Consider the following 25,956-nt stretch of genomic DNA (forward strand, 5'->3'; position numbering starts at 1 on the left):
TCACAGAAACAGAGGAAGGACTACGTCCTCATTCACTCTTCTAACTGTATCAGCTAGCATAATTAAAAATAACACTCTCCCCTTTAAAGGATATTTTATGCAAGTCAACATATTTAAGAAAAAAACATGAGCTTGAGGTTATAGAATCTAACTTTATTTCACATTCTGAAGCTTCCAGAATGCTTGTAAAACATTCATTTCAGATGTTGTGAAAACAAGTTTTAGGCATCTGACAGCCAGACTGATTATGCACCAAACAATCTGTGTTTTTAATCTCCCTAATTCAGGGCACATAAAAATGTTTTGGTACTGGGTACAGATTTCAGGAGGAAAAGAAATACAGTACATTTAAGCTTCCCTTTCTATATTGTTTACTAAATACAGTGTAATTAATATAAGTGATAATATGCTGTGGAAAGTTCTACTGTGATGTAATGCGCATTTACAATTCAGAAGTAAGAATTTACTCATCTAAAATTATTTCACTCTCGAGGAACAAGCAGTTTGGGCCAGCTGGGTACACACCTGGTAGGCCAAATTTTCTCTTCTGTAGTCCATCAAACCAAATAAGCAAAGGGAGCAGGCTTGAATTCTACTTTTCATAGGCAGCTAAGAATGGGCGGCATCACCTATTCTGTAGCAAGAACACCATGAACATACTTGTGCATGCAATGAATTTCACCAGACTCAGAAAAACTCTAAATTAAAAAAAGAAAAAACAACAAAAACAAACAAACAAAAAAAAACCAACCGAAAAAACCACCAAACAAACAAAAAACCCCACCAAAAAAAACCCACAATCTTTTTTCTTAAGAGGACTATTATTTTAAGTCTGTAGCCTGTGATCAGCCAAATGCAGTTTTACAGTCTGATCAGTAAGTCCTTGGTGTGCTAGAACCCACAGTGTCGGCAGTGAAATGCTCTGTAAACTCTGTAAATGATTGTTCCTCTAGCAATGACACATATATCTTCAGAAGGAAAAATGTTGCGCACTAAAAATAAAACAACGAAAGCCAGTCAGTAAATATGTGCAAAATAATTTGCCTTTACAACGAGGAATGTTTTTTTACATCAAATATTGCTTGTAAGCTCAATGTTTCTAGCATTATTTGCAAATGGTTCAACATTGGACTGGAATATTGTGTTTCAGAAATCAATGCCAGTGCTTCTTGAGGGATGCTGAGCTCAGCAAAGGGATGCATGCTGCCAGCCTCCGAAAGCCTGGAAAGTAAGATTTTAAGCATTTTGCCCATTCTCAAAAGCTGTTGAATCTTTGTCCCTCCCAGAAGAGAGATGAGAACTCTCTACAAAAGCCCCCTCAGAATCAGAGTCCTGTGGCTGGTAGTTGCCCAGGCCTTTTAGAAACAACTGGCTTATTTGTAAGTGACAAGTAGGACTGTTCCTCTACTTGCGGAAATTCTTTACCCTTTATTTGAACATAAAATATTTATCAGGAAACTGATGCAATAAGACTTACTTCAGGTCCCATTTGTCTGTGCTATTTTCAAATCCTGAATATTCTGTCATATCAATGCAATTAGTCTCTACTAAACCAGGGGTTAGCTTGACATGATACGCATATAAAAGTCAAGAATATATGTAAGCCTCAACTAAGTATTTCATCTTTCTCTTCATATTCCAATTTATTATATAATCCCAGTCTTCAGCCATAGATGTCTGAAATCTTGCTTTAGTGAAAGACGAGATTTTAGTGAATAATTTGCCAGAAATAATTAAACCTTGGTACAATTTGAGAAAAACAATTTCAAATAAGGAAATGAGTTATCCCATGGCAAATCAGGAAACTTAATTAAAAAATAGTTGTCATTCATGCTGCTTATCTGGGTAACCATAACTAGAAAAATGAAACACGAGCAGTTCTGCCCATACAACCTTACTGGGTATTAAAATGTGACTACCTATTCTACTGGCTGCAGGCAGAAAATTCTTTGTAATTGTTATCATGCATTTAATATGTTGTTCAAAACTCCTTTCTGTGTGAAGCTTCATATACTTCACTGTATTTTCCCACACTGTGGGGAATTCTATAGAAGCAGCCCTAACATGGCTTGAACACTTGAAATCAGCAGAACAGGATGCCTATAACCACAGCCAGGATCTAAGGTTTCTCAGAAACAAGCTTTTCTGGGGTTACAGGAAGAAGGTGGGTAATGAGAGGTGTTCTTTGAAAACGTAACATCTTTGTGAAAACATGTAAAACTAGAACTTCTTTAAAAAAAAAAATCAGTGAAATTTGCATTGATGTGTTATCAGTAATCCCTAACATTATCTGTTTCTCCACAAAATGATCTAGTTTTTATGCAGCAGCATTTTTCCCTCTAAAATGAAGAGACAATGTCTGCAATTAAAGATGCAACAATATAAATATGAAAGCATACAGCAGAGCAGTAAATTAAAGCCAGCGGTGCAAAGACAAGTGGTCTCAGACAGTGGGATGTTGTGCTCCAAGAAATCACTGCTACCCGCCTCTTGGCGGGTATCCTCTCCGCAACTGCAGCTGGAGACTTCTCGGAGATCTTCATCATGCACAAAAAAATTCTTGACATAATTGAGGTTCCTCCTAAAATGCACGTGTGTTTGCAGCAAGGACGTAGCTCAGGATTCTGGGAAAGCTTTTATGATGGTTTCATAGGCAGGAGGTGGGGTTTGTGTGGAGTGGCAGATGCGGAGGCTATTGTTGGACCAGTGGAATTCAGGTCGACTCAAGCTGTTGGTGGTGCTTCCCACAAGCGTTGTGGTGGTATTTGTGGGAGTGAGGGTGATCAGCTGACTGTTCGTCTCCACAGGGAGGGGAGGACACTGCAGAAAAGGGTGGAAGGTGGACGCACGGAAGCTCGACTTCCTGGGGAAAGAGTTGGCCTGTTCCAAGGAGGCTTGACGCTGGAAGGTGAGGCTGGCCAGGCTGAGGTTGCTCCGACGTTCACAGCTGCTATTGCGGTAAAATCCAGTCCTGCCGGTAGCGTGGCCGTGGGAGGAGGGTCTGGACCGACGGCTGAAAGCTGAGGGGCTCCCCTGGGAAATGTGGGCACTAGCTCTGCGACGGGACAAGCAAGTGAACAATGCCCAGATGATCCCTCCAATCACAAGTCCAATCACCATGGACACTGTGAAGGCTATCAGTATCTCATCTGAAATACAGCAAAAATGAGCATCAAAGTTACTTTGTTAACTCTGAAGGATATTCCTGCGAGAAAATTAATCAAAAATGGCAGCCTTCTTAAAAGATGAACAAGCCCTTAGACCTTTGTATAAATGCATGAACTTCACAACACAAACAGAGCAGAGTGCTCTTACTATGCAGTATTTTGGTGGTTTGTGGTTTGTGTGTGTGGTTTTTTGTTTGCTTGCTTGTTTCATTTGCATAATTCAACAACACCCATAAAATAACACTACATTTAATATGAATTTCTGTACCAAGGAAAGGAAAGTCTTTAGCCTTTCCCAGAATCAGCCACCCACCAGCTCCGAAGTGTGTTATAAAACTGCCAAGTATTTGCTTCTGTGGGCAATAGGAGGTGTGGATTTATGCAGTCTTGTTCTTCTGTTTATAGATGTTTATGTTCTATGTATACATGTTCACAAATTCACCTATTAAAACAGTGATGTACCTTCTGCCATGTTCTTAGTGGAGTAAGCCCAGTATTTATTACATGAGAACACTTCCTAGTCTTTTACTGCTGAGTAATGAATAGTTTAAATCCTCATAATAATTCATGTAAACGATTATTCCCTAAATTATTATGGTCAGAGATAACCATTTGTAATACTAAGTCTCTTCAATCTTTCCTACCCCCAGTGCCCAATTTAAAGATGTATTAATCTGCCATTAAAAAAAGTAAATTTCTAGCTCTTTCAGAAATTTTTTCAAGGATTAAGAGATCTGAAAACAAAAACACCACAACCAACAACAAAAACCCCATGACTAGGATTTTTTTCTCTCCCATGTGGTTTCCCAGGATGGAGGAATTTGATTTTTCCTTGTATTTTTCTAAGAAGAGGACAGTTACTTCAGAAAACTTCACTCAGTTTGCAACTGAACACCAGCTTTATTGATAGTCCAAAAAGTTCAGAGACATATTTGTAATCCTGGATGAGGCCTAAAATGAATGCAAGACATTTATAGATCCCCTTAAAATTCAAGAAGGGCTTGGATCTCAAACAAGAAGGAACACTGTGCTGACAATTGGTGGAGCAAAGACGGAATAAGCAAAGAAGATCCATGAGGAAACTTCTTCTGTCTGTGCTGTACTTTCATGTTTGTGAAGCACTGCTGTTAAAAAAGAAAATGCATTTATTACATAGAGAAAGGTAAGTAACTCCTACAGCACACCCAAGCACAGGCCAGATGACACTGTGCCTGACTGATCACCATAACAGCAGGTGGTAACTCCAAGACTGGAATGAAGGCATTAGAGCCCGAACAAGGCAAGATGAGACCAGGTCCAGAATTTTCTTGCAAGGTAGCAGCTGTTAAAGTTTCCCCTGAATTTATGGTAATGTGCAAACAGTCATTCCCAATACACAAAATAATGACAGCGAATCTGAGATGTGGGATTTGGCTAAAGCAGCTGCTGAAGAGGTAAAGAGAGTGAGGGATGTCTATGAAGAGCAGTCAGAACACTGCAGAGGGGAGGACAGGTGCCAAGTAGGGCCAGCAGGACTGACTTGCAGACAGAGGCATCTCAGTATTAGCACCTGGGAACAGATTCCTTTGTTTAAGTTAGCCTTAAACTTAGAGCATGTCACTGCAGGAGAGGGGAAAGAAACATTTCCTTTGCTTCCAGCAGGGGAGATGTAAATGATTATTTGTTAACTGTGTTTTAAGAAGTAGTCATTACTGTCTTCCTTATCTACCTTCTTACTTTTCTTCCTTCAGTGAAAAATTGCTAGTGATGTGATTCATACTTGAAAGGCTATACAATCCTACTGTTCCTTGCTTGTAAACTCTTCTTTCAGGTAGGCTTATAACCATTATCCTTTTCAAATAAAGAGTGGCAAGGATAACACATTGGTTATTTTTGCACAGAACTTCTCCCTCTCAGGAACACTTTGTTGTGCTTTCATTCAGACATGGATCAGACTTGATCCAAAAATACAATTTTGCTTTCAGCCCTCAATTTTACAGCTACGAAACTCTTTACTGGGCACACTAAAGGCAAAGGGTCATTGCCCAGTCTACTTCTTGCAAGAACCCACAGGCAGCCTCCTGTACTGCAACTCCTGGCTGCAGATCAGAGTTCCATCACCATAAGTAGCCTTCGTCTCCCAAACTCAATGTTACTCTGCCCTGTATAAAAGATCTTAAGAGACATAGCAATACTTACTGAGCCCCTTTTGGTCAGGAATATCTTATTATACCATTTTAATGGATTTAATACATTCTGTTACTGCAAGTTCCTACTCATATTCCCAAAGGTGGGAAGGGAGAGCCAGGACTTGGTGACCTCTAGCTGAATAAATCCCAGGATTCCTGAAGACAGTGTTTCCCACGCACTAGAGCTGCAGTCTGAGTACCCCTACTGTTATCCCTATGTGGCTATGGGAAAGTAGAGCAAGAACTAATCCTTTCTTGTGCTGATTTCTTTTGCACTTCAGCTCAAATGCTAGTTAGGTTACTATATTCAAGGCTGCCAAGGAATCCCCCAGACACCGGTCTCTGTGCTGCCACCGATATCCCTGCAACTCTTTGGACTTTCAGCTGGTGAAGGGAATCTCCACAGGGCTCAGCAGCCTCGAGCATAAGAAGATGCACAGCAAGCCACAGAAGTGTACCTGGCTCTGGGGTTGCCATGCACCATGGTGAGGATTTGTCCCTGTATCCTTCTAGCCATAATTTTCACCACCTGCACAATCAAACTAGAGTTTCACACTGTTAAAAGTAGATGAGGGAATTGACAAAAGTATTGAGTGCAGCTCTTCAGTCCTTCCCACGTGCTGTTCCCCTGTGCTGAAGGTACAGCACAGACAATTATCCCTTTGGATAATGTCTTCATTTTCTTTTACTTCTTTAGTTCTTTTATTTTTCTATCTCTATATATGAATGTCAAAATAGAGGATAAATTTATTTCCTTGTGAAACTCAGCTGAGTTTACACTGACTATTGTGGTTGCTGTAGAGGACACCAAATGCTCTCTTTTCCATTTGGACCTACATTTAATCCCTTTAGTTCTTAATATAGAAATATCACTAGACCCATTGGTTACAGACATTTAATTTTTTTCTCTTTCCAAAATCTCACTGACTTCAGTTGGAACCATGGGTCACACTAATAGGTCAAACTTGCTCTTTGCTCACTCCCTGTAGAGGATGAATTTTACTGAAAACTTGCATTGAAGAATTGTAAATCTATGCCCATTGATTTACTCTTTAAAATGTCCAGCAATCACAGCTCTGAGGTACATTGGAGAAAATACTATTAAACAGAGAAAAAGATCAAAGACAGAGTGGGACTTGCTGCACCTGGGATCTTGAGGGGAGCCCTAAATTGTTTTTCTCTTCCTTAATCTGGGCAGTGCCAGAGCAGAAACAGCCTTTCGGGAGAGTCAGAGAGGTACTGACAGATGGTGTCCCCCAAGGGGCCATTAATATCTTACAGTTTCTTATGAGCTGTGCATGGCACACTATGCTCTGCTTTTAAGGAAAAGAATAAAAAAAAAGATTTGTGGATAAGGTAGGGATGCTGCCAATAACAAAAACTACCCAGGTGCTAGTCCTCTAAATATGTTTTGTTCTGAATGTTTCTCAGGCAGCTCACACTGCCTGCTTTATTTGATTTTGTCATAACTGAAAAGATTTGGTACCCTACCTCAATCAATTCTCCACTTTCACCTCTATCACCAGCTGAAGTGAAGGACAAAGGCTTTTATCAACAACGCAGGACAGACTTTGGGTACAAAGCCAGGAATGAAAGGATAAGGAAAGGAAGCAACTGATCACCTTAGCTATCCTACCTTTCTGTCTTCGGTGCTCCTAATGTGACCATGCAAAAAAGTTGAAATTCAGAACCCACAGTAACACCAATAACATCTGAATGTTACCCCCATATCTGAACATCAAGTCAGCATGTTTGTCAGCCCAGTATCTATCCATATCAGGCAATTATTTCTGGAGTCTCTCTGATTCCTCCTCTCTGGTTTTTGCATGCAGTGTTAAACAAATGCAGTGTTACACTACAGGTTTGTACAGGGGATTATTGCTTCTGCTGTGCAAACCTTTTTCTTGGTTGCTCCAGGATTTCATAACTTTTCATGAACTATATATTTGAAGTGATAGCATATATCCTATCAAATTAATAACCTCTAGTAATAGTCTATAGAATCCACACAGGAGGAATTCGAACATGTTATTAGTAAAGATGATAGACTGTCTGATAAAATATTTTTCCCAGCACTTGGCGCTGAAGCAAGTTCTTCCCATCTAGCCTGGACATTTGAAACAAGACGAACCAAAGGGGGCTCATACCAATCTTTAAGTCTTCTCAGGAGTGGGTTATGTTATATTCTTCCTCGCTTTGGGGCATACCTCACCAAAAAATAGCAACACAGTCCCTACCTGGACTTTCAGTTCCTGAAATACCCAAAATCTTTTTTGCCTTTTGTGATGGAGTATCCTGCTTCTATCATGTAGTCTTGCAGGTTGCTTGCACACATATTTTGTCAATCTCACTTCTGTGAGAGTTTCATTTTCCTTTCAGGTGTATGAACCACATCAGATAGCAAGATATCCCTTTGATTTCAAAACACATTTGCATTGGGGATTAATTTTCCTAAGGAATCTCCTCATGCCCTCAGTTCTGGCTGCAATGAACTGGAATAGCATTTGTTCCTTGAACTCAGGAAATCCTTTTGACTTGCCTGTTTCCTATCCCTTTATGATAAGTTTCCCAAGGTGTAAAGCTAAGGTGGACATAGGGTCTTCCTTCTCCCATGCTTACAAATATATATACTTGAAAACTTTACAGCTAGCCAAGTGTATCAAGGGATAGTACTACCTTTCAAAACCATGTAAGTAGCAGATTCAATGAGAGCATCTCAGAGAAACAACCAGGATGGGGCGGAGGAGCAGAGGACGAAGTACTGAATGCAAAGGAAAGAGAAATGGAAAAGCATCTTTTGTCAGGCTGTGCACATATGACAAATTTGAACTGCTTTTTTCCCAATATTAGCTAATAAAGCTAATAAAGCTAGTAAAGAACCATTTAGCTTTCCAAGCATCCCTTCTGCTCGTGCTATTGCTAAGCACAAGATGTCAGAAAACACCCACAGGGTGAGATGATACCTACACATCTGATTTAATTTCTAGTACTTGACTTTCAAATATTGCAATCTTCTTTATGTTTTGGAGATGTTAGTTTTTGTTATTATTGTTTTATTCAAAGAAAATAATTAGCTACTTGTCCTTGTTTCATTCAGAACAGAGCTAATTTTTCTGCAGTAGCTGTGAGGAGAGTGGAGCCTGGAGCCATGTGGTTGTGTCTAGGTTGTTATTCTATAGCATTACATCATTGTTGGGGGGCAGGTGGAGTGGAAAGAATGGACTCTTGATTCAGGGAAGAAGGGTGTGGCTTCTGGTGAAACAAAAGTGTGGTGCAGTAGTGAAGTGTAAATCACTTTCTTTTTTGTATACATTTGTTATCAATATTGTTGCTGTGACTGTTCTTTTTCTTATCTCATTGCTGTTTCCAGTAAATTGTTCTTATCTCAACCCATAATTCTTACATTTTTGTGCCTCCAATTCTCAACTCCATCCCTGGAGCAGGAAGGAGATGGAAAAGGAGGGGGATCAAGAAAGCAGCATCTGGTTTGGGAGAGTCTCAGGCAGGAGGAGGCACTAAACTGGGGAGCACCATTCCTAAACCCACAGTAGTTTTATTTTAAAATTATTAGAAGTGGTAAGGTAGCTCGTCAGTCAAAAATGGCATTGTTAAGCACTCTAACACAGCTTGCTATAGAGATGTTTTACTTATACTACATTATGGCAATGTTCAGTTCATTTACTTGAGCATCTGAGAGTAATTATCCTACTTTTCTTTTTTTCCACCAGTCCAAAACCAGAACAAGACATTGTGCTTCTGACACGAAAACTTTATTCCACGGGGATTCCAGCAAGCTTCTGTGTAGAACATACAAGTGCATTGATTTCATCTATGTGAAGTATCATCAATGTGAAGTATCAGATCATATCACCATGACATAGAGTGGAAAAGAGCTATTTTTATATTTTCAATCAAAATTTTTAAATTCTAAATTTATTTCCATTTTATTTCTTTCTTTCTTACCTTTTTTGCGAGCTCTCTTTCCTTTGTATGATGCCATATGCCAGTGACTCAAAACTTGTTTAAGTTAGTAAGCATTCCTCTCCCTACATGCACACACATTTGCACACACATCTTCATCTTGCCTTGACCCAAAGCTGAAATTATCTACTTGATAACTAGTACAGGGTTTCATCTTAAATATGAAAAAAACACCTCAGCTGCTTTTTCTGAAAATTAATTTTTCAAAAAATTAAAGCTCCTTGACAAAAGCAGGTATAAAAACCATAAAAGCAAGTATGGAAATTCATATCTGAACATTGCACAACTTAGCAGAGAGCACCAGCTAGTGTATTAATGCATGAATTGCATTTTACAAATGACAAATCTACTAACCTGATAGTAATAATGATTCAGGCATTATTTTAGAGGAATTTCAGTGTCTCTCAGGTTTCAAGTGAGGTTCAGGTAAGTCGTCAGGGGATGTTCATAACACAGTCTGTTTTATGCAAAACAAGACAGGCGTAGCCAGGGTCCATCAAAGTTTCAACAAATTCATAACATCTTCCTAACAGCTACAGTGTTAAGGAAACTTCCCTGTCTGACCATGCAGGAGCCATTCTGGCAGTCACACTCCTACCACCTGAGCTGAAACAGAGGCCCATTTGCATCTACACCACACACACAGAGTTTCCTTACAAGCGCAACCCCAGCTTTCCCATAGAAGAGTCTCAGACATCTAGATCCTTAAAATAATTTAATCATGGCACAGTTACTAAAAAATAAAATAACAAAATAACAGCTCGAGCTGGGTGCCTCCAAGGAGGGACACCAAACAAAGGAACCCCTGGGCTTTTATACCCTAACACTCTCAGGGCAGGAAAGTTTGGGGGTCGTCCTCGGCTCCTGCTGTGTCTCTGAGTGTCCTCTCACCTGTCTGGACCACAGGGGGCCAGGTCCTTTGTTATGCAAAGGGTCGGCAGTTCACGGCCTCTTGCCTTAGGCTCAGGCTCCTGCCTCCCACAGCTCAACCTCCAGCTCGCTCTGCAGCTGCACACCGAGATACCTGCACTGAATGTATTCCCCAAAAATAGCAAATTAACATCTCTAAGCTTGACAGACTACAGTTATTGCTCCTCATGCATCCCAGACAGCAAGTTTGGAAAGGAAATATACCCTGGGCCCAAAGAGACACCACTTTTTCCCCACCACAGAAGGCTTGGAGTGATTTGAACTACTTGAAATTTTATGCCATTTCTACAAGTTCCAGTAAAATAGTTTAAAGTTGGAGCTGGTATCAATAGCCAAGTCTGGTATTGCTGTTGTCATGCTGAGCTCAAAAAAGCAATTTCTCGGTATATGACAAGTGTTGACATTACTATCTTCCCAATTGTCACTAATTGTGTTAGAAAAACAGCCTTTCATTAATCATTTGTAGGCAGTCCATGATTCAGTTGGGTGAGTGAATCAGTTGCTGCATAATATCAACCAGCTGTGATCTTAGTCATGGCAAAAGTTCAAGAAACTTCACACAAGACTCTTGAGAGACAACTGAGAGTTACAGGCACAAGGTGGTTCAGGAAGTCATCATGTCCAGAAAATGAACAAGTGGGGATGGGGGTAGCTGGAAACAGAATCTATGGGGTAAAATAGCTGAAAGAAAAGCAGACTGTGCAGGACATGAGACTTAATAAACAAAATAAGTGAGACAGTTTTGCTACAGAAATATTAGAGCTCTACATTCATACACAGCTTGCTAAAGGGATGTTTTATTCAGCCTGTGCTACCGCAGGATTCTTTTCTGTAGCAGCAGAGAGTAATTATCCCACTTCAGTTCATAATTAAACAGTTGGGTTTTGTGTCCAAAGCAGATAAAGTAAGCACTGGGTTTAAAATAGAGCAAAGGAAATTAAAAAAAAAAAAAAAAAAAAAAAAAAAAAAAAAAAAAAAAAAAAAAAAAAAAAAAAAAAAAAAAAAAAAAAAAAAAAAAAAAAAAAAAAAAAAAAAAAAAAAAAAAAAAAAAAAAAAAAAAAAAAAAAAAAAAAAAAAAAAAAAAAAAAAAAAAAAAAAAAAAAAAAAAAGTTTCAATATATGAGGATGGGTGAGAACTAGAATAGATAGTCTAGGTATGTAGTGCATCTACCCCTATAAAAGATTTTAAAAAGCAACATCAGTCAAGAGTTGTAATACAATTAATCCTAACCTGAAAAAAGGAGGTAGAAGAGATGACAGCTCAAGGTTAATTTTGTGCAGTTTCTGATACTTTCTTTGATCGGGTAAGCAAATAGGCTCCAGAAGCATCTAAAAAATTATTAATTAAATGGCAAGCTAAAATAAAAATACAGTCCATGCTTTCGGGTTAACTTCACGTTTTAAAAGCAGAGGGGCCGGCTGTTCATCACAGGACTAACGTCACGAACAAGCAAACTACCTAGGAACAAGATTGCCCTCTGCTGGAAATTGATGCTGGAAATTTAAACAATATAGAAACCGCCTTCATTCTAATAAAATAGGGTATCAGGAAAAGCTAGCAAGAAATATTCCAACGGAAGACTGCAGAAACGTTCATAGTACCTCAAAAATAAGAAAAAATCTGAATTGGATTGCCATAAACACTTAGTACTAGCATTTTGATGAGGCTTTGAAAGTAAGGTAGACCAAGGCACAGAAAAAGTGTTCAGAAGCTTAGAGAAGTAAAGTTTGTCGTTTTGTGGCTTTCTGCAAATACCTATGCTCATGAAGTAGCATGCGGCTAAGTCTGCTTTTAAAGTCATATTTCCTGCCATCCGCAGTGATCCCCATGCACCAGAGTACATTTGCTTTGTTTACTAATACCATAATTCTTTGTGATAAAAAGCCAAAAGAATGGAGTATGCCATCTCAATATCCCAAAAACCAACTCAGAGTTAATGATGTTCCCTTGATATTACTGGCAGTTGGTTTTTCCTGGAATGATAAATAAAGAGTAATTGTAGCAACCAGAAAGAAACATCTAAGATAGAGATGTCAGCATGTTTAATTTAATACCTTTGGCACAACTCTATGGCAAAAAGCAAAGATTCCTTGAGGCAGACAGAGGAAGAAACTCTGTTACCATATTGTTTCATTATGATTCCTAATGCATTACAAAGGCAGTAATAGAATTCTGATCTTTTCCCCATGTGCAGCAAAAAATCCTCTGGCAAGGCATTCTTACCTACCTCAGAAACTCAGAACTGAGCTGTATGGCCTTTGGCTCAACCTAAATCAAACACTAAATCACAGTTTACCACAGTGCAATATGACATTATAGTTATCACTTTATTGATAAAAATATTTTACACCTGAGAATAAATAATTTCATGCGTGAACAGAGCATGAGCGACTGGAGTGAAATCTTAAAATTAAGCAGGATTTCCTAAAATTCCTAAAATTAAGGAAGAAATACCAAAGTATCTATGCTACATTTAAGAAAACAGAAGTCATCCAGGGTTAGAACAAAGCATAAGGATTTTGGGTTACTGGGAAGACTGTGGGGTAAGGAATACATTGAAATCATCCTCAATCCCACCACAGTTATTCTGTTGTCTGTGACTGACCCAGACACATCTTCAGGTGGAGCTTGTCCTTAAAGTGAGAACCCATAAAAGCCAGGAAGTATACTGAAATCACAAGTTTTGTGGGAATACACAGAAGACTTTTTTCTTTAAAGTGAAAATTCAGGAAAGCACACTCCAAGTACCTGAAGATTCTAATTGTACTAGGAAAAAAAAAAAAAAAGGCATTTCAGCCTGCCCTGTACACCCTATAAATAGTGGTCCTCAACGCAGTGCTTGTATTAGTGCTGCAAGCTCTGTACATTTTCCTCTGACTCTAAAGGGTCTCTTTCCAGTGCCTGATAGGCAAGACCTTGTTTCTGGTCCTTGCTCATGGCAGCATAATCTATCTCACTCTCCCTCTGCAACCTGCTCAGCTATCTCCCAGGAGAGGAGCAATCTCACCTTTCCAGTTCCATACCTCTTATTCTCCATTTCAAATGCACATCATGTATTAAGGAAGGTATTGGAGGCTGTAACTAGATGATCTTTAAGCTCTCTTCCAACCCAAGCCATTCTATTATTAAAATGGAGAAAATTAATTAAACAGATGTATACAGCATAGTGTCTTGGCAGAAGCGAAAGAAAATCTACTGAGGCTCAAAACTGGAATACTTCAGCAAAAGAGTCTCTTCTCACTCAGAAATATACTGCCTTTGAAATACTGCCACAGTGTATTCTTCTGACAGTCTAACCTCTGTATTACTTGTTCAAAAATGTTTAGTGTTCTATTTATAGTTTCATTATTTTTTTAAGATTATTGAAACAAGGACCTTCTTCAGGTGAAAATTTAAAAAGCTGTACAAAGCTGAAGAATGGAAAGAAGAATTGTTTGTGAACTTTGCTGAAAACTACCCTAAAGTATTCCATAAACAAGTATGCAAGGAGCAGGAAGAGTGATCTGTATTTTTGTCACTGAAGTAATACCTGAGCTACATCTAGTAATGCAAAAAAATCTCCTGTTATATTTGTCTTCCTCTGGAAACAGGTATAATATTGAACATTTGGAGAATAGAGAAGTATGTTCACGTGTGGTAGTACTGTACTATTCAATTAGTTATCTAAATTCAGAAGTTCGGAAATTTATCTTGCTTTGTCCCAGTACTTCCTGGGTCACCATCAATCAGTTTGATGTTGGGGAGATTTCTCTTGTACCAAATATATCTATTAATATCTCTTTCAATGTGGGTTAGGAGACCCAGTTAAGTAGTAGTCTTAAGAATCTGTGCAACCACAAGCTGATAAATGCTGGTGTAATTTATAAGTGAGATGATCACTGATCTGGGATATTAGTCAACTCTTGTTGACACAGGCAGATGATCCAGGCTGGAGACTCAGTATGAAGTGGGCTATTGATGCTTTCCTCACATAAGCCAAATTACAATGGTAAAATGGGAAATTGTTTATAATTACGTAGCATTCTCCTTCAGTAAGGTCTACAAGAAAAACTGAGTCAGAACCACTGCACCCACAATGTGCTGAGACTAGCACATATGAATACGAACGCTGTTAGTCTCCAGCAGTTGAGCCTGCAGCTACAGGGCGTTGGTCTAGGGGAGAAAACACAGCACTAAGCTGCTTTTGCTATGTGACGCATTCTCATGCCAACACATTCACTGGTGTGGTGCTTGGAAGAAGAAATATACTTTTTCTCCTAAGGACCAGATTTCTGTATTTGCTAGATAAAGAATGATGCTCCTGGCATCTCATGTGACAACAAGCAGCACCATATAATCAGTCACTACAGTAGGTGCAATTGTTAAAATGTGTGTGTGCTGTATGCTTGATTAATATTTAAATAATACTCTGAAGAAACTTTGCCTCTTCCTTATAGTAACTCAGATCTGTGTCCTTCCTGCAAAAGATGGTGAAGTATTTGACAATCAGTGGCTGTATAGGGGGGTGGGGAAAATGGGAAAGCATTAATTAAGATGCAACAAAACACAGCCTGAGGATGACAGACTCACTTTAAAAGAATAATTTATATACAAGGAAGAAATCGTGCTCTGAATAGACAGAGTGCAAAAATAAGACTGATCTCTTCATGACACAGTTTGTTGCTTTCATCCAACTACAGTAATACTCTTTTCTTTGGGTTTGCCAGAATAAAGGCAATGAAAAAAATAAGTTCGTCATTAGTATAGCTTTTATCTCTCTGACAGGCTTGCAATTAGATCTAAGAATGTATTTACATATTAACTTCCTAAATGTAAGGTCTGACTCTTGACATAATCCCCTTTGCTTCGGTAATGGAAGTGAAAACTTCAATGTGCTCACCAAATATTTTACCTAACTAATAGAAAAATAAGCACAATCATATTAAACTTGGGATATTCTGGAAATTCTGACCCTTCAGAAGACCGTATATGATTTATCTGATAAATTTTTAGGTAGGATTTATATTAAGTAATGGTAGTCTAGTAGTTGATAAAAAATGGTACCTGCATAATCTAGATGAAAAATAAAGCACTGTATAAGGCTAAGTCATCATTCTGTCTCCTGTAGAAATTAGCATGGGCAGAGTATGTTTGGATTTGACATATGACCTTTACTCCTGTCCTGAATGGACCACTGAGGAAGTGCTGGCTTCCTACAATAGTTTGGCACCAGCATAAGTAGCACTAGAACGTGCAGTGAGCATCTCTTGCCTGGCTGCTTCAGGCTCTCTACAGCAATAGAAGGCGGCAGTGGAGCCCAGGGACACAGCCGCTCCAGCAAACAGGACTGCGACATGCATAGGAAGTCCAGCTGAAAAGCTGTACAAATCAGCTCTTCTCAAACACAACAGAGGGGGAACAGAAACATGGTTCTGTTTCTTCAGAAGCTGAGAGGGGGAAGGTCAGCCCCACTGAAGGGCTGATGTTCAAACACATTTGCTGTCATTATTAATGCCTCACCATCACATGCTATCTTTTATCTTCCTTCAGTTAAAACCACACCCTTGTTGCCATTGCTCTCTCTATTACCACTACTTATGTGACAGCTGTGTCCTGTTTGAGTCACTGGCCCAGGCTGCTCGGCTACTGCCTTGTGACACATCCCAAGGCAGCACAAGGCAAGTGGAAAAGGGGAAGATTTTTTGGTGACCTCAACCCGGTAGGACAGTTATGTCTTCCTTGCAGACATAACAGGTTCAGGCAGAAGAAAGATGGCATATGCGGGTCTCACTTGCCCCAGTGGCCTTCTGGCTACCATGATCATTGTCCAAATTATGTGGAATACTTAAATCAGCTTCTGTCTACTCGATCATTTGAGAAGAAATATAGTTATATGATGGTTTTTATGACTCCATCTGAAGTGGAAAAGAAAGCAATTGCCATTAGTTAGAGGAAATCTCTCTTACTCTGGAAGCCATGCAGCAAAAATTACTCTGATGCTGCCATGCTGGAAAAATTACTCCAGTGTGAGGATTCACAATCTTACAACACTCTCTAATTTGTGAAGGGAAAAAAAAGTCTGTCTCAGTGCTTTTATAGGTAAAACTGAGTTTTACGGATGTGGGCATTATTTGGTTTTGCCTGTGTTCTCAAGGTCTGTCTGAAGCCCCAGTGTGTAGTATTTGTAACAAATACTAAAAACTCTACTGAGCTGTATAGGATTTTCATAGTCCTGGTTTCTGCAGATTCTCATTGCAATTATTATTCATCCATATGAACAAAGTTACTCAGATCAAGTATTTGGTTAAGTAATCTGGAAATATGACTTCATTATTATGTAATATTTCACTGAGGAGCAAGAGGGAGAACATGTAGGTACACTACATTTAAAGCTGGTGTAGCTTTAGTAGAAGGCAAACATCTCAAGGAAGTAACATTACCATAAAGATCGAATTGCTTTTCATAGTGTTGTTTAAATGTATCATATTTTATATCTGTGTTGTACATCTGCTTCTCAGATATACTTGAATGTTTACAGGACGTATTTGCAAAGCCAGAAATATCTTGCTATCCGATTGTGTGTCACATTTTGCCTCATCATCTTTATCTTCAGAACATTCCTATGAAGCAGTACAGGAAAAACTCTTGTTTTCAAATAGGGACCCAAAACATGGAGGAACCATCTACCTTCTCTTCTGGAAACACAACTAAAAATCTGCCTTCCAGTATGCTAATATCCACAAACATTTTTAAGGGAATCCAGCTGTATCTAAGTCCAAAAGAGATAAAGCACTCTGGGAAATGTGAGCAGGAAAGTTGTTGCTGTAAATATTGTCAGTGTGCACCAGATGAGGAGCTGCAGATTCAGTGTGAAGACTGCATTTTACATATACATATATATATATGGCTATCTGTGACATGGGAAAATTATTAGTACAGGCTCCTGACCAAAGAACTCAGATACATTCATTCAGATATGTTTGACTTCAGCAAATCAATAGGATTCCTTCCTCTGATAACATTTGCTTAGACCGTTCTGCTCCTTTCCCTCTCATTCACCATGTACTGGTGAATTTGGCTTGCTTTTAAATTTTGTTCTTATTGGGTAATTTTATCTATTGTTTGTATTATGTTTTAACTAAATGCTAAAAGCAAATGAGGTTAAAAAAATTAAAAATTGGAAATGTCAGTTATAACTGGAATGCAATATTTACTAATTATCCCCAGTACTCTGTATGAATGGAGAACTATTTACTTTGCCATAGAAAGTACTGTGTGGTGTTTTTTATTGTGGTAGTACTCCTATTTGAATTCTAAAAGGCTCTATCATCATTTTAGGTCTCTGTTTTCTGAAGAATACCTATTATTTTTGAGTGTCACATTATTTTGGATAAGGACTGCAAGGAATTATTCCCTAAAACATGAGAACAGTACTGTATTATGAGGTTGGAAGAAAAAATTTTGCCTCTCCCCCTTTTTGTTCTCCCATTGGGGCTGCTTCCAACAACAGGAGCTTGTAAAGTCTGAAGTTGTCTGACTCTAGCAGAACAATTTCAAAAGCAAGAAGCTCACTTGTTCACATCCCATTTCCAAATGAATAGAATAGAATAGAATAGAATAGAATAGAATAGAATAGAATAGAATAGAATAGAATAGAATAGAATAGAATAGAATAGAATAGAATAGAATAGAATAGAATAGAATAGAATAGAATTAGCCAGGTTGGAAAAAACCTCTGAGATCATCAAGTCCAACCCTTGATCTAACACCGCTGTGGTTACTAGACCATGGCACTCAGTGCCACATCCAGTCTCATCTTAAAAATCTCCAGGGACAGAGAATCCACCACCTCCTGGGCAGCCCATTCCAATACCTAATTACCCTCTCTGTAGAGAATTTCTTCCTAATATCCAATCTAAACCTCCCCTGGCAGAGCTTATGCCCATGCCCTCTTGTCCCACTGCTGGTTGCCTGGGAGAAGAGACCAACCTCCACTTGGCTACAACCTCCTTTCAGGTAGTTGTAGAGAGTGATGAAGTCTCCCCTGAGCCTCTTCTTTTCAAGGTTAAACAACCCCAGCTCTCTCAGCCTCTCCTCACAGGACTTGTGCTCAAGTCCCTTCACCAGCCTCGTTGCTCTTCTCTGGACCTGCTGCAGCACCTCAATATCCTTCCTGAACTGAGGGGCCCAGAACTTGACACAGTACTCCAGGTGTGGCCTCACCAGCGCTGAGTATAGAGAAAGAATCCCTTTCCTGGACCTGTTGGCCACACTATTCCTGATATAGGCCAGGATGCCACTGGCCTTCTTGGCCACCTGGGCACACTGCTGGCTCATGTTCAGCTTTGTGTCAATCCAAACTCCCAGGTTCCTTTCTTCCTGGCTGCTCTCCAGCCACTCTGTGCCCAGCCTGTAGCACTGCAGGGGGTTGTTGTGGCCAAAGTGCAGGACCCGGCACCTGGCCTTGTTGAACTTCATCCCATTGGAATCAGCCCATCTCTCCAGTCTATCCAGATCCCTCTGCAGAGCCCTCCTGCCTTCCAGCTGATCAACACTCCCCTTCAACTTGGTGTCACCTGCAAATTTACTAATGGTGGACTCAATCCTCTCATCTAAATCATCAATAAAAATATTAAATAGAACTAGGCCCAGCACTGATCCCTGGGGGACACCACTAGTGACTGACCACCAACTAGATGCAGCCCGGTTCAGCGGCACTCTCTGGCCCTGGCCCTCCAGCCAGTTCTTAACTTAGCAAAGAGTGCCCTTGTCCAAGCCATGGACTGCCAGATTTTTCAGAAGTGTGCTGTGGGAGATGGTGTCAAAGGCTTTGCTGAATTAGATAGAACACTTCCACAGCCTTTCCCTCATCCACCAGGCAAAGATCTGCCTGCCTTTGCCCCATATGAGGAACGAACTCACGACCTTCAGATTATGAGATTATTTGCAAGTATCAGTGATCTAACCCAAAGACTCTGCAGAAAGGCAAAGACATTTATTCCTTGTGCTATAAGCTCCTTATGATGTGTGATATGCTGCCAAGTATTTCACTTTTAAAATCACTGGGGCTTTCCAAATAACAGAGAATTGACAAAAATAAAAAGACCAACTGCAAGTAAGAACTCCAGTGTCTGCAGTGATGCAGTGTCTGCAACCACCTTCCTCTAATTTTTTGTTTCCTTGTCATGAATTAAAATACTATGAATAATACGCACACAAGGGTGAACATTTGAAAAGAGAGAAAATGTAATAGAAGAGAAGAAAAATAGTAACTCAGGAAATACAGCCATGGGGTTGATGGATCACCTCAATCCAAAACTCTAATTTTGTTGTGTTTTCCTCCCTCTTTTTTCCACTTCAACCTTGAAGGTTTTCTCTGCTAAGAAAAAATCTCCAGTGGTATAAAGCATCTATAAGTGTTTTGATGTCACACCTTCACTTCCTCCTTTCTGCCAGCAAAGCAATTGCACCTTCAGCTTAATGAAGTCCTCTGAGCTATTAGCAATGCCAGGTCTACCAGGTTAAAGGCCCTCTAGGGAACTCAGGTATGAAGACACTGATCTTTTCCAGTCATCAAACTTCTATGAAGAGCAGTGGCCTGGTAGAAGCTACCACTGCCACATCTGCTGTCAAGTGCTCCACAGCTGGCTCCAAATTGTAGTCCTTCTGTGTCCTCATTTGCAGCAGGACAGCTGAGGCAGCTTCTCGAGTCTTTATTTGTTGCTGCTAAAGTCTGAATGAAAAGGGTAAAAAGCGTATGAACTGGAGCAAAGGGAATGAGGAGAGACCACACAGTGTGTATACTGGAGATGTGCTGACACAGACATCAGACAACAGGCTTAACCTGGTCACCACACAGGCCAGCACAAATGCTACTTTTCTCACTTACAAGGAACCTGACTGGATCTGTTGCTTGTGCTTCTGCTCTTTCATGACTGCCACCCATGAAGGATCCCAGAAGAGAAATCTGGTCCCATGGCTGCCTAGGTTGGGCTTTTCAGTGTCTGACAGCTGTATTACTGATTGCATCAGTGCTGTCCTTTACAAGTATTATTCCAATTCATAAAGAGAATGACAAAAAGTCCTTAACCATGATTATTGCTACACCAGCAACACAGCATCGGACATTAGAATGTGGTCATCCATAATGACCATAATTTCCAGGAGAGTATGCAGTCTGACTTCTTTCAAACAGACACATTTTAATGAGGAGAAGACCAGTGGGCTGAGGGAGGGACAAGGCAAAATTTGACATATATAAAATCATGGGTGCCTTTGTAGCTTATAAATCCAAATGATAATGCTCATAGTATGTGCCAACCAGTTTGCAATCTTAAAATGCTGGAAGACAGCTGATATATGGCATTATCTCTTTATACCAAACAAATAACACCCTGGATTCTGATTCAAGAAAAGAAAAAATGTTCTCAATATTTTTAAGGTATTAAATTCTAATGTTGCATTTTTAAATAGGTACCTAAGTAAAAATAGGCTGAAGGATAGTCTGGGGATCTAAATTTGTGTTGATTAAAATCTTCTTATACTTTTTCTCTCTGCTGCTGCCATATTGATCAAATTTACCATTTAAATTGAATTTCCTGATCTGAAATTATATTAATATTTACACTGAAAAAACAGGATTGTCTTGAAGACATTTACTGTATTTACTTGTGTGCAACTGAAAATGCTTTTAGGAAGTACAAGAAATGCACTCTGGGTTTAAATGGAAACATCTTTGCTCCTACTGTTACCTTATAAATCAAAAAGAACTCAATAAAGACTATATTAAAACAGTAAAAAGTGAGATTATGAGTTGATGAATGGGTATCAAACTGTAATTTCTCACTCAGCTATTGTTAAAACTCATTTTGAAACTAGCAATAAAAATTATAATCCAGACTCTGTGTCTACAGTTCCATGTGATATCAACAGTGATGAAGTTCAGAAGACACTTGCTTTAAGTGCTTCTCTTCCTGCCTCTCCCAAAGTACCATTCTATGGATTCCCACGGGAAGGAGGGTGACCAGCAACTTACATAGCTTCACAAAAGCTGACACCTGAAAGAAATTAACTCCTGCAACCTTGCCGTAGCTCAGACAACTTATCTGAAACAGGCTTGTATATCTACAAAGACTTCACACAACATCTTTGTAGTAGGGAACAGCTCTAGCAAAATGAGAATCAGTATCCCAATTTTGTGCTTATGACACATTACACAGAGGATATTCGCTGACAGGGCCAGGAGTTCTATCATAGAATTCATGAATTTAAATCAGAAGAGAAGTTTAATTTTTTTTTTCCAAGCAGAATTGATTATAGGCCAGGAAAACTATTCTTTTGCTTCTGTTTTCCTCCACTGTATAATTTAGCATTCCAAAAATACTAAAGATTGATGATGGTGATGTCTGAATTCAAAGAAGAATTCCTCTAAGATCTACAGCTATGCATGTTATTGACTCTCCAGTCTGTCACTGATTGCATACAGAGCTTGTAAAAAAAAAAAAAAAGTGTACTAATTTTTTTTTTAATATCATCATTTGTTAAGGTCTCTGCATGAGTATATATTGTCTATACTACTTAGACAACTCACACAGAATGACTTATACAGAGGTGTTTATATCTTGGTTTTATCTACGCAGTTTTATTCATGCACACTTCCACTAGCCTGGAACAATTGTAAAAAGATTTATATGTGGTCACACATAAATAGGCAGAGGACAGTTTAGTTTGTTCATTGTTCTAAAATTCATAAAGTCACTTTTAAGATGCTATTGTGTAAAGATACCACTGGAAACTAGACAGCTTTAGAAAACAGGATGCCTGTATATTTTCCAGCACAGGGAATTAATTGTTGGACAATAGATGATTTATAAAAATATAAGAGGTTAAATATCATTTTAAATGGTTGCTTTGTCTGTTTTTAAAGCGCTGATTTTTTTTCTCACAATCTTAATCCCACTTAGCAAACCTTTGCACACATGTTGGAGTTTACACTTCGTCTGAGTCCTTAGAAGACGCTGAGAAGTCACACATCTGCATCTTGGTAAGGTAGTAGCATTCACAGCACTACTTGGTGGGTGGCCTAGAAAATAGCCTGTAAGCCATGTCCTAAAAAAATCACTGTTTCAAGTACTGTATTCTCATTTAATAAAGAGCCACATTTTATTTATATCTGTTACGTGTAGTTTTATTTTTACCTCAACTCATGTATTTCCAGGATGTCAGAAAACACATTTCTATAATTTTAGGTGAAGTCTCCATACAGTGAGCATGTGTCAGTTGCCTTCACCGTCCTCTGACAGAGGCTATACAGTGGCCCTTCCTAGTCTGCCATATATGATATACCTACAGGAAAGGAAGAGGAAAGGCTCTTCACTCTTCTAAAATCTATCAGAAAAATAAGAAAAATCTAAGAGGCATCTTCCCTTCACAGGATCATGAAAGCTCCTCACAAAAACCTAGGCTCTGAGGTTCATCTGCTGTCCGAGCAAAAAAGGTGTGATCAGGGCTGGGTACAGTGTCAGTTCCTGGCAAGCCAGATGGGCAATGATAATGAAAGGAGGTGCTGGCCCTTTCAGCAATAAGACTGTTCTTATATGTCCTGCTCAGTGTTGTCAAATGCAGCAAATTTTTATTCTGAAAGAGCCATTTTAGAATTACTTCTGTCTCTACTCTACAAAATTGATTACTCTTCTTCAGAGTCCAGCAGACAACCTCCAGACAATAAGAGATTCTGAAACAGTAATAACTGTAATTTTTCCTCAGTTAATCTGTAAGTATTTATCAAAGATGTCAAGTATCATTACCCTACTCTTTAGCCCAAGACACAAAAATTAAATGAGTTACTCATGGTCTCTCAGAAGGAAAATATATGTGTCACTGCAGGAAGCAAAAATGGCACTCAGCAGATTCTTGTTCCTTATGCTAAGAAAAAAAAAAAAAAGAAGAACCTCTTTCCATCCTCTTGTATTTTTTCCCAATCTTTTCCTGGGGCACTTCTGTGCAACCAAAGTCCTTTTTTGATAATGCATATTATTTTCAGTTTTAAATAATTCTCAGATTCTTGGAGGGCTCATTGTCAATAGCAATAATATAATAGACAAAACTGGATCATATGATTCACTCTAATGTTAATTGCTAATACATGTTAATGTTAAATATAGCAAGCAATAGAGCTTGTTGGAGGGAAACATTTTCCAGAGCAGATGCAGAGTATGCTTTAGGATCAAATCAATTGCTCTAATTACCTTGAATGAATGCCAATATAACATATATTTCCACCTCACGCTATATATTTCAGTAAATGAACCATTCCCAGATTTGGGTGAAAGAAAACAGTCATAATAAATAGCAATCAAAATATACATTGAGGAAAAAATAAGGAAAACCCGATCATGAGGCACTACAAATAACTTTTTATTTTGGAGGAATAAGGCTTTATTCCAAAGATTGCAACAGGTTTAGTTTTTGTTATCTCTTTTTCATTAGAAGATGAAACAGATCATGTCTGCTGTGTAGGTACATCCATTAAACGGTTGAAAATGTCTACCTGATCTGAAACATGCTAAAGTCAATAGACACCTTTTCCACTGACTTCAGTAATGAACTTTGTGAAACAATCAATTCTGCCCTGGCACCTCCTGCTGTGTTGATTAGTTTAAAGACATGATAAAACTTTGTCGAAGAACATTTGGAAAACAATCTTTTCACTGCAAGACATACAAAACCTATTCATTACTTTTTGCATCCAACATGAGGCTTGAAAGTATCTAGAGGTATTTTTACGGCAATCACCAACAAATATCAGCATCTACTTTAACAATATTCTAGAAAAAAAACATCCTTACCCCAAAATTTTGATGGCAATGTGTTATCATTTGGAGGGTTTGTACTGTTTCTATCCATAACATCCAAATAGCAAATACAGAATGGTATGTCCACAGAGGAGCAATAGTTTTCTGAAGGTTTGAGATTTTGCACTAGAAGCAAAGCTTTTGTGCTGTCACGGAACAGTGTTGTTTGCCTGAAAGGAAATGGATGTATCACATTTCCTGCTTGTGGACTTGAATTAGCAAGTGCTCGCCTTATCTTGGAACACCACATGGTTCCCGAGACGGGGAAGTAGTTTCCTTCTCGTCATTTCCTCAGTCAGAGCAAACTGACTCAGAACAATACCAAATCACCTCCTTCTCTGAAACTTTTTCAACCCCAAAAGGTCCAGAGACAGATGAAAATTCCTTTCTCTTTCCTTTTAGGATTTTCTATGTTTAAGACCTTCCTTAACCATCCAAAAGCATTTGTATTTGATAGGAATTCTCAATAAGAAAGAAGTGTATCAAGAGGCTTTTAATATACACCAATTCATTAGGATATTAATTTAGGGTGTAAGGATTGTTAAGTATTCACCATTTTTCCTCAGCTGTTTAGAGGAACTAGCTGGGCCTGACAGCATTAACTGTAATTTTTTTTTCCTTTCCACACCCCATTCTAAAATATGAGTTCCCTGGAACACAAACAGCCTTTGAGCTACTTGTTTGGACAGGTTTAATATAATGCAGTGTTAATTCCCTGATGGAATTGTAGGTACTGCTGCTATATATAACATACAGCAATAATAGCACCCCTACAAAAGAAAATAGCTAAGATATTTAATGACACAGAGCAAGAAATAATGGAGAATGTATGGGGATCAATAAAATATATGTGATAAATTCTTTAGAACTGAGTTTTAACTATTTTCCTCTTAAATATATTTCCGATAATGGATGTCCATAAACATTCTGCTGTGAATTTACCTCTCTTCTCTGAAGAGTTGTCTTGCCCTTTATAAAAAACTCCCACAAAATGGAATTAGCTACATTTATTTTTCACAATGAATATCTAGAATTCCCTAAATTTAGGAATATGTCAATCTTGGGATTTGGATGTGGCATAATTTTAACGTTGGATTTTGCTTTGTTTTGTTTTGTTTTCTTTTGTTTTGTTTGGGACTTTTTTGCACAAAACAGACTTTAAAAAATACTGAATAAAGATACCCTGATGGCTGAGAAAAGACTGATGGCTTTCAAAGGTGGTGCTTAAAAATTACAAATCTAAATACTGAGTTAAACACTTACATGAGAAAGACCTGATTTGCAGATGTCTGTGAACAAGACAAAACTTGATAAGAAATGCTGGGATTATTTAGTTTGGCTGAGACACAGACACCAGAGGAGATAATAAAAATACGCAAATTAAATAATTATATGACTAGGGTTAGATTTGTGCTCGAAGAGTATATGAGAAGGCAGTAAAACTGAATTATTGTGAACTATAAAATGAGGAAATTAAGTGATTTTAATTTACTGAATGCATCTACTGAGATGAACATTGTGAAAAAGAATTAAAAACTGACCTTAATCGATATGAAAAGCATCTGAGTTCAGACACGAACACTTTTTCACATAATTGCATCTTACATACAATCAAGTGTATGAAATATGAACCTTAATGCTCTGTGAGGAAGTCAGCAGCACTGAGAAATATGACAGTTCCTATCTGGACAGGGTATTCCAAGATCGGAGTTCTCTCATTTTCAATGATGTAGGCAACTGTCAGCAGCAAATCAGAGAAGCTGGACCACCAGAAGTCTTACTTGGGCCATACACCTGTAATGCCTATCAGCAAGTTGCAGCAAACAAAGTTTTAAGTGAATCAAGATGATGTGGGTTTACAATGAATTGCTAAGAAG

The 25,956-nt window shown here is 38.7% G+C and overlaps 1 protein-coding gene across 1 annotated transcript; it reads right to left on the bottom strand.

Annotated features, from left to right (window-relative positions):
- Window positions 1-801: 801 nt before the first annotated feature.
- On the bottom strand, window positions 802-24,244 carry MYCT1 (MYC target 1). The gene is made up of 2 exons (XM_027903884.1): window positions 24,074-24,244; window positions 802-3,149 (listed from the first exon to the last, which is right to left on the bottom strand). The coding sequence occupies exons 1-2, from the start codon at window positions 24,129-24,131 to the stop codon at window positions 2,617-2,619; spliced, it is 591 nt and encodes a 196-aa protein (XP_027759685.1). The 5' UTR covers window positions 24,132-24,244; the 3' UTR covers window positions 802-2,616.
- Window positions 24,245-25,956: the final 1,712 nt, after the last annotated feature.

The sequence above is a fragment of the Empidonax traillii genome, unplaced genomic scaffold, assembly GCF_003031625.1.
Source record: "Empidonax traillii isolate 1590-97213 ecotype Southwest subspecies unplaced genomic scaffold, ASM303162v1 scaffold997:size582561, whole genome shotgun sequence".
Lineage (NCBI taxonomy): Eukaryota > Metazoa > Chordata > Aves > Passeriformes > Tyrannidae > Empidonax > Empidonax traillii.

Coding starts and splice junctions, on each gene's coding strand:
- MYCT1 (XM_027903884.1), bottom strand. CDS start 24,131: ATGGATAGAAACAGTACAAACCCTCCAAATGATAACACATTGCCATCA. Junction 3,150..24,073: donor ATTGCCATCAAAATTTTGGG/GTAAGGATGTTT, acceptor GCTGTATTTCAG/ATGAGATACTGATAGCCTTC.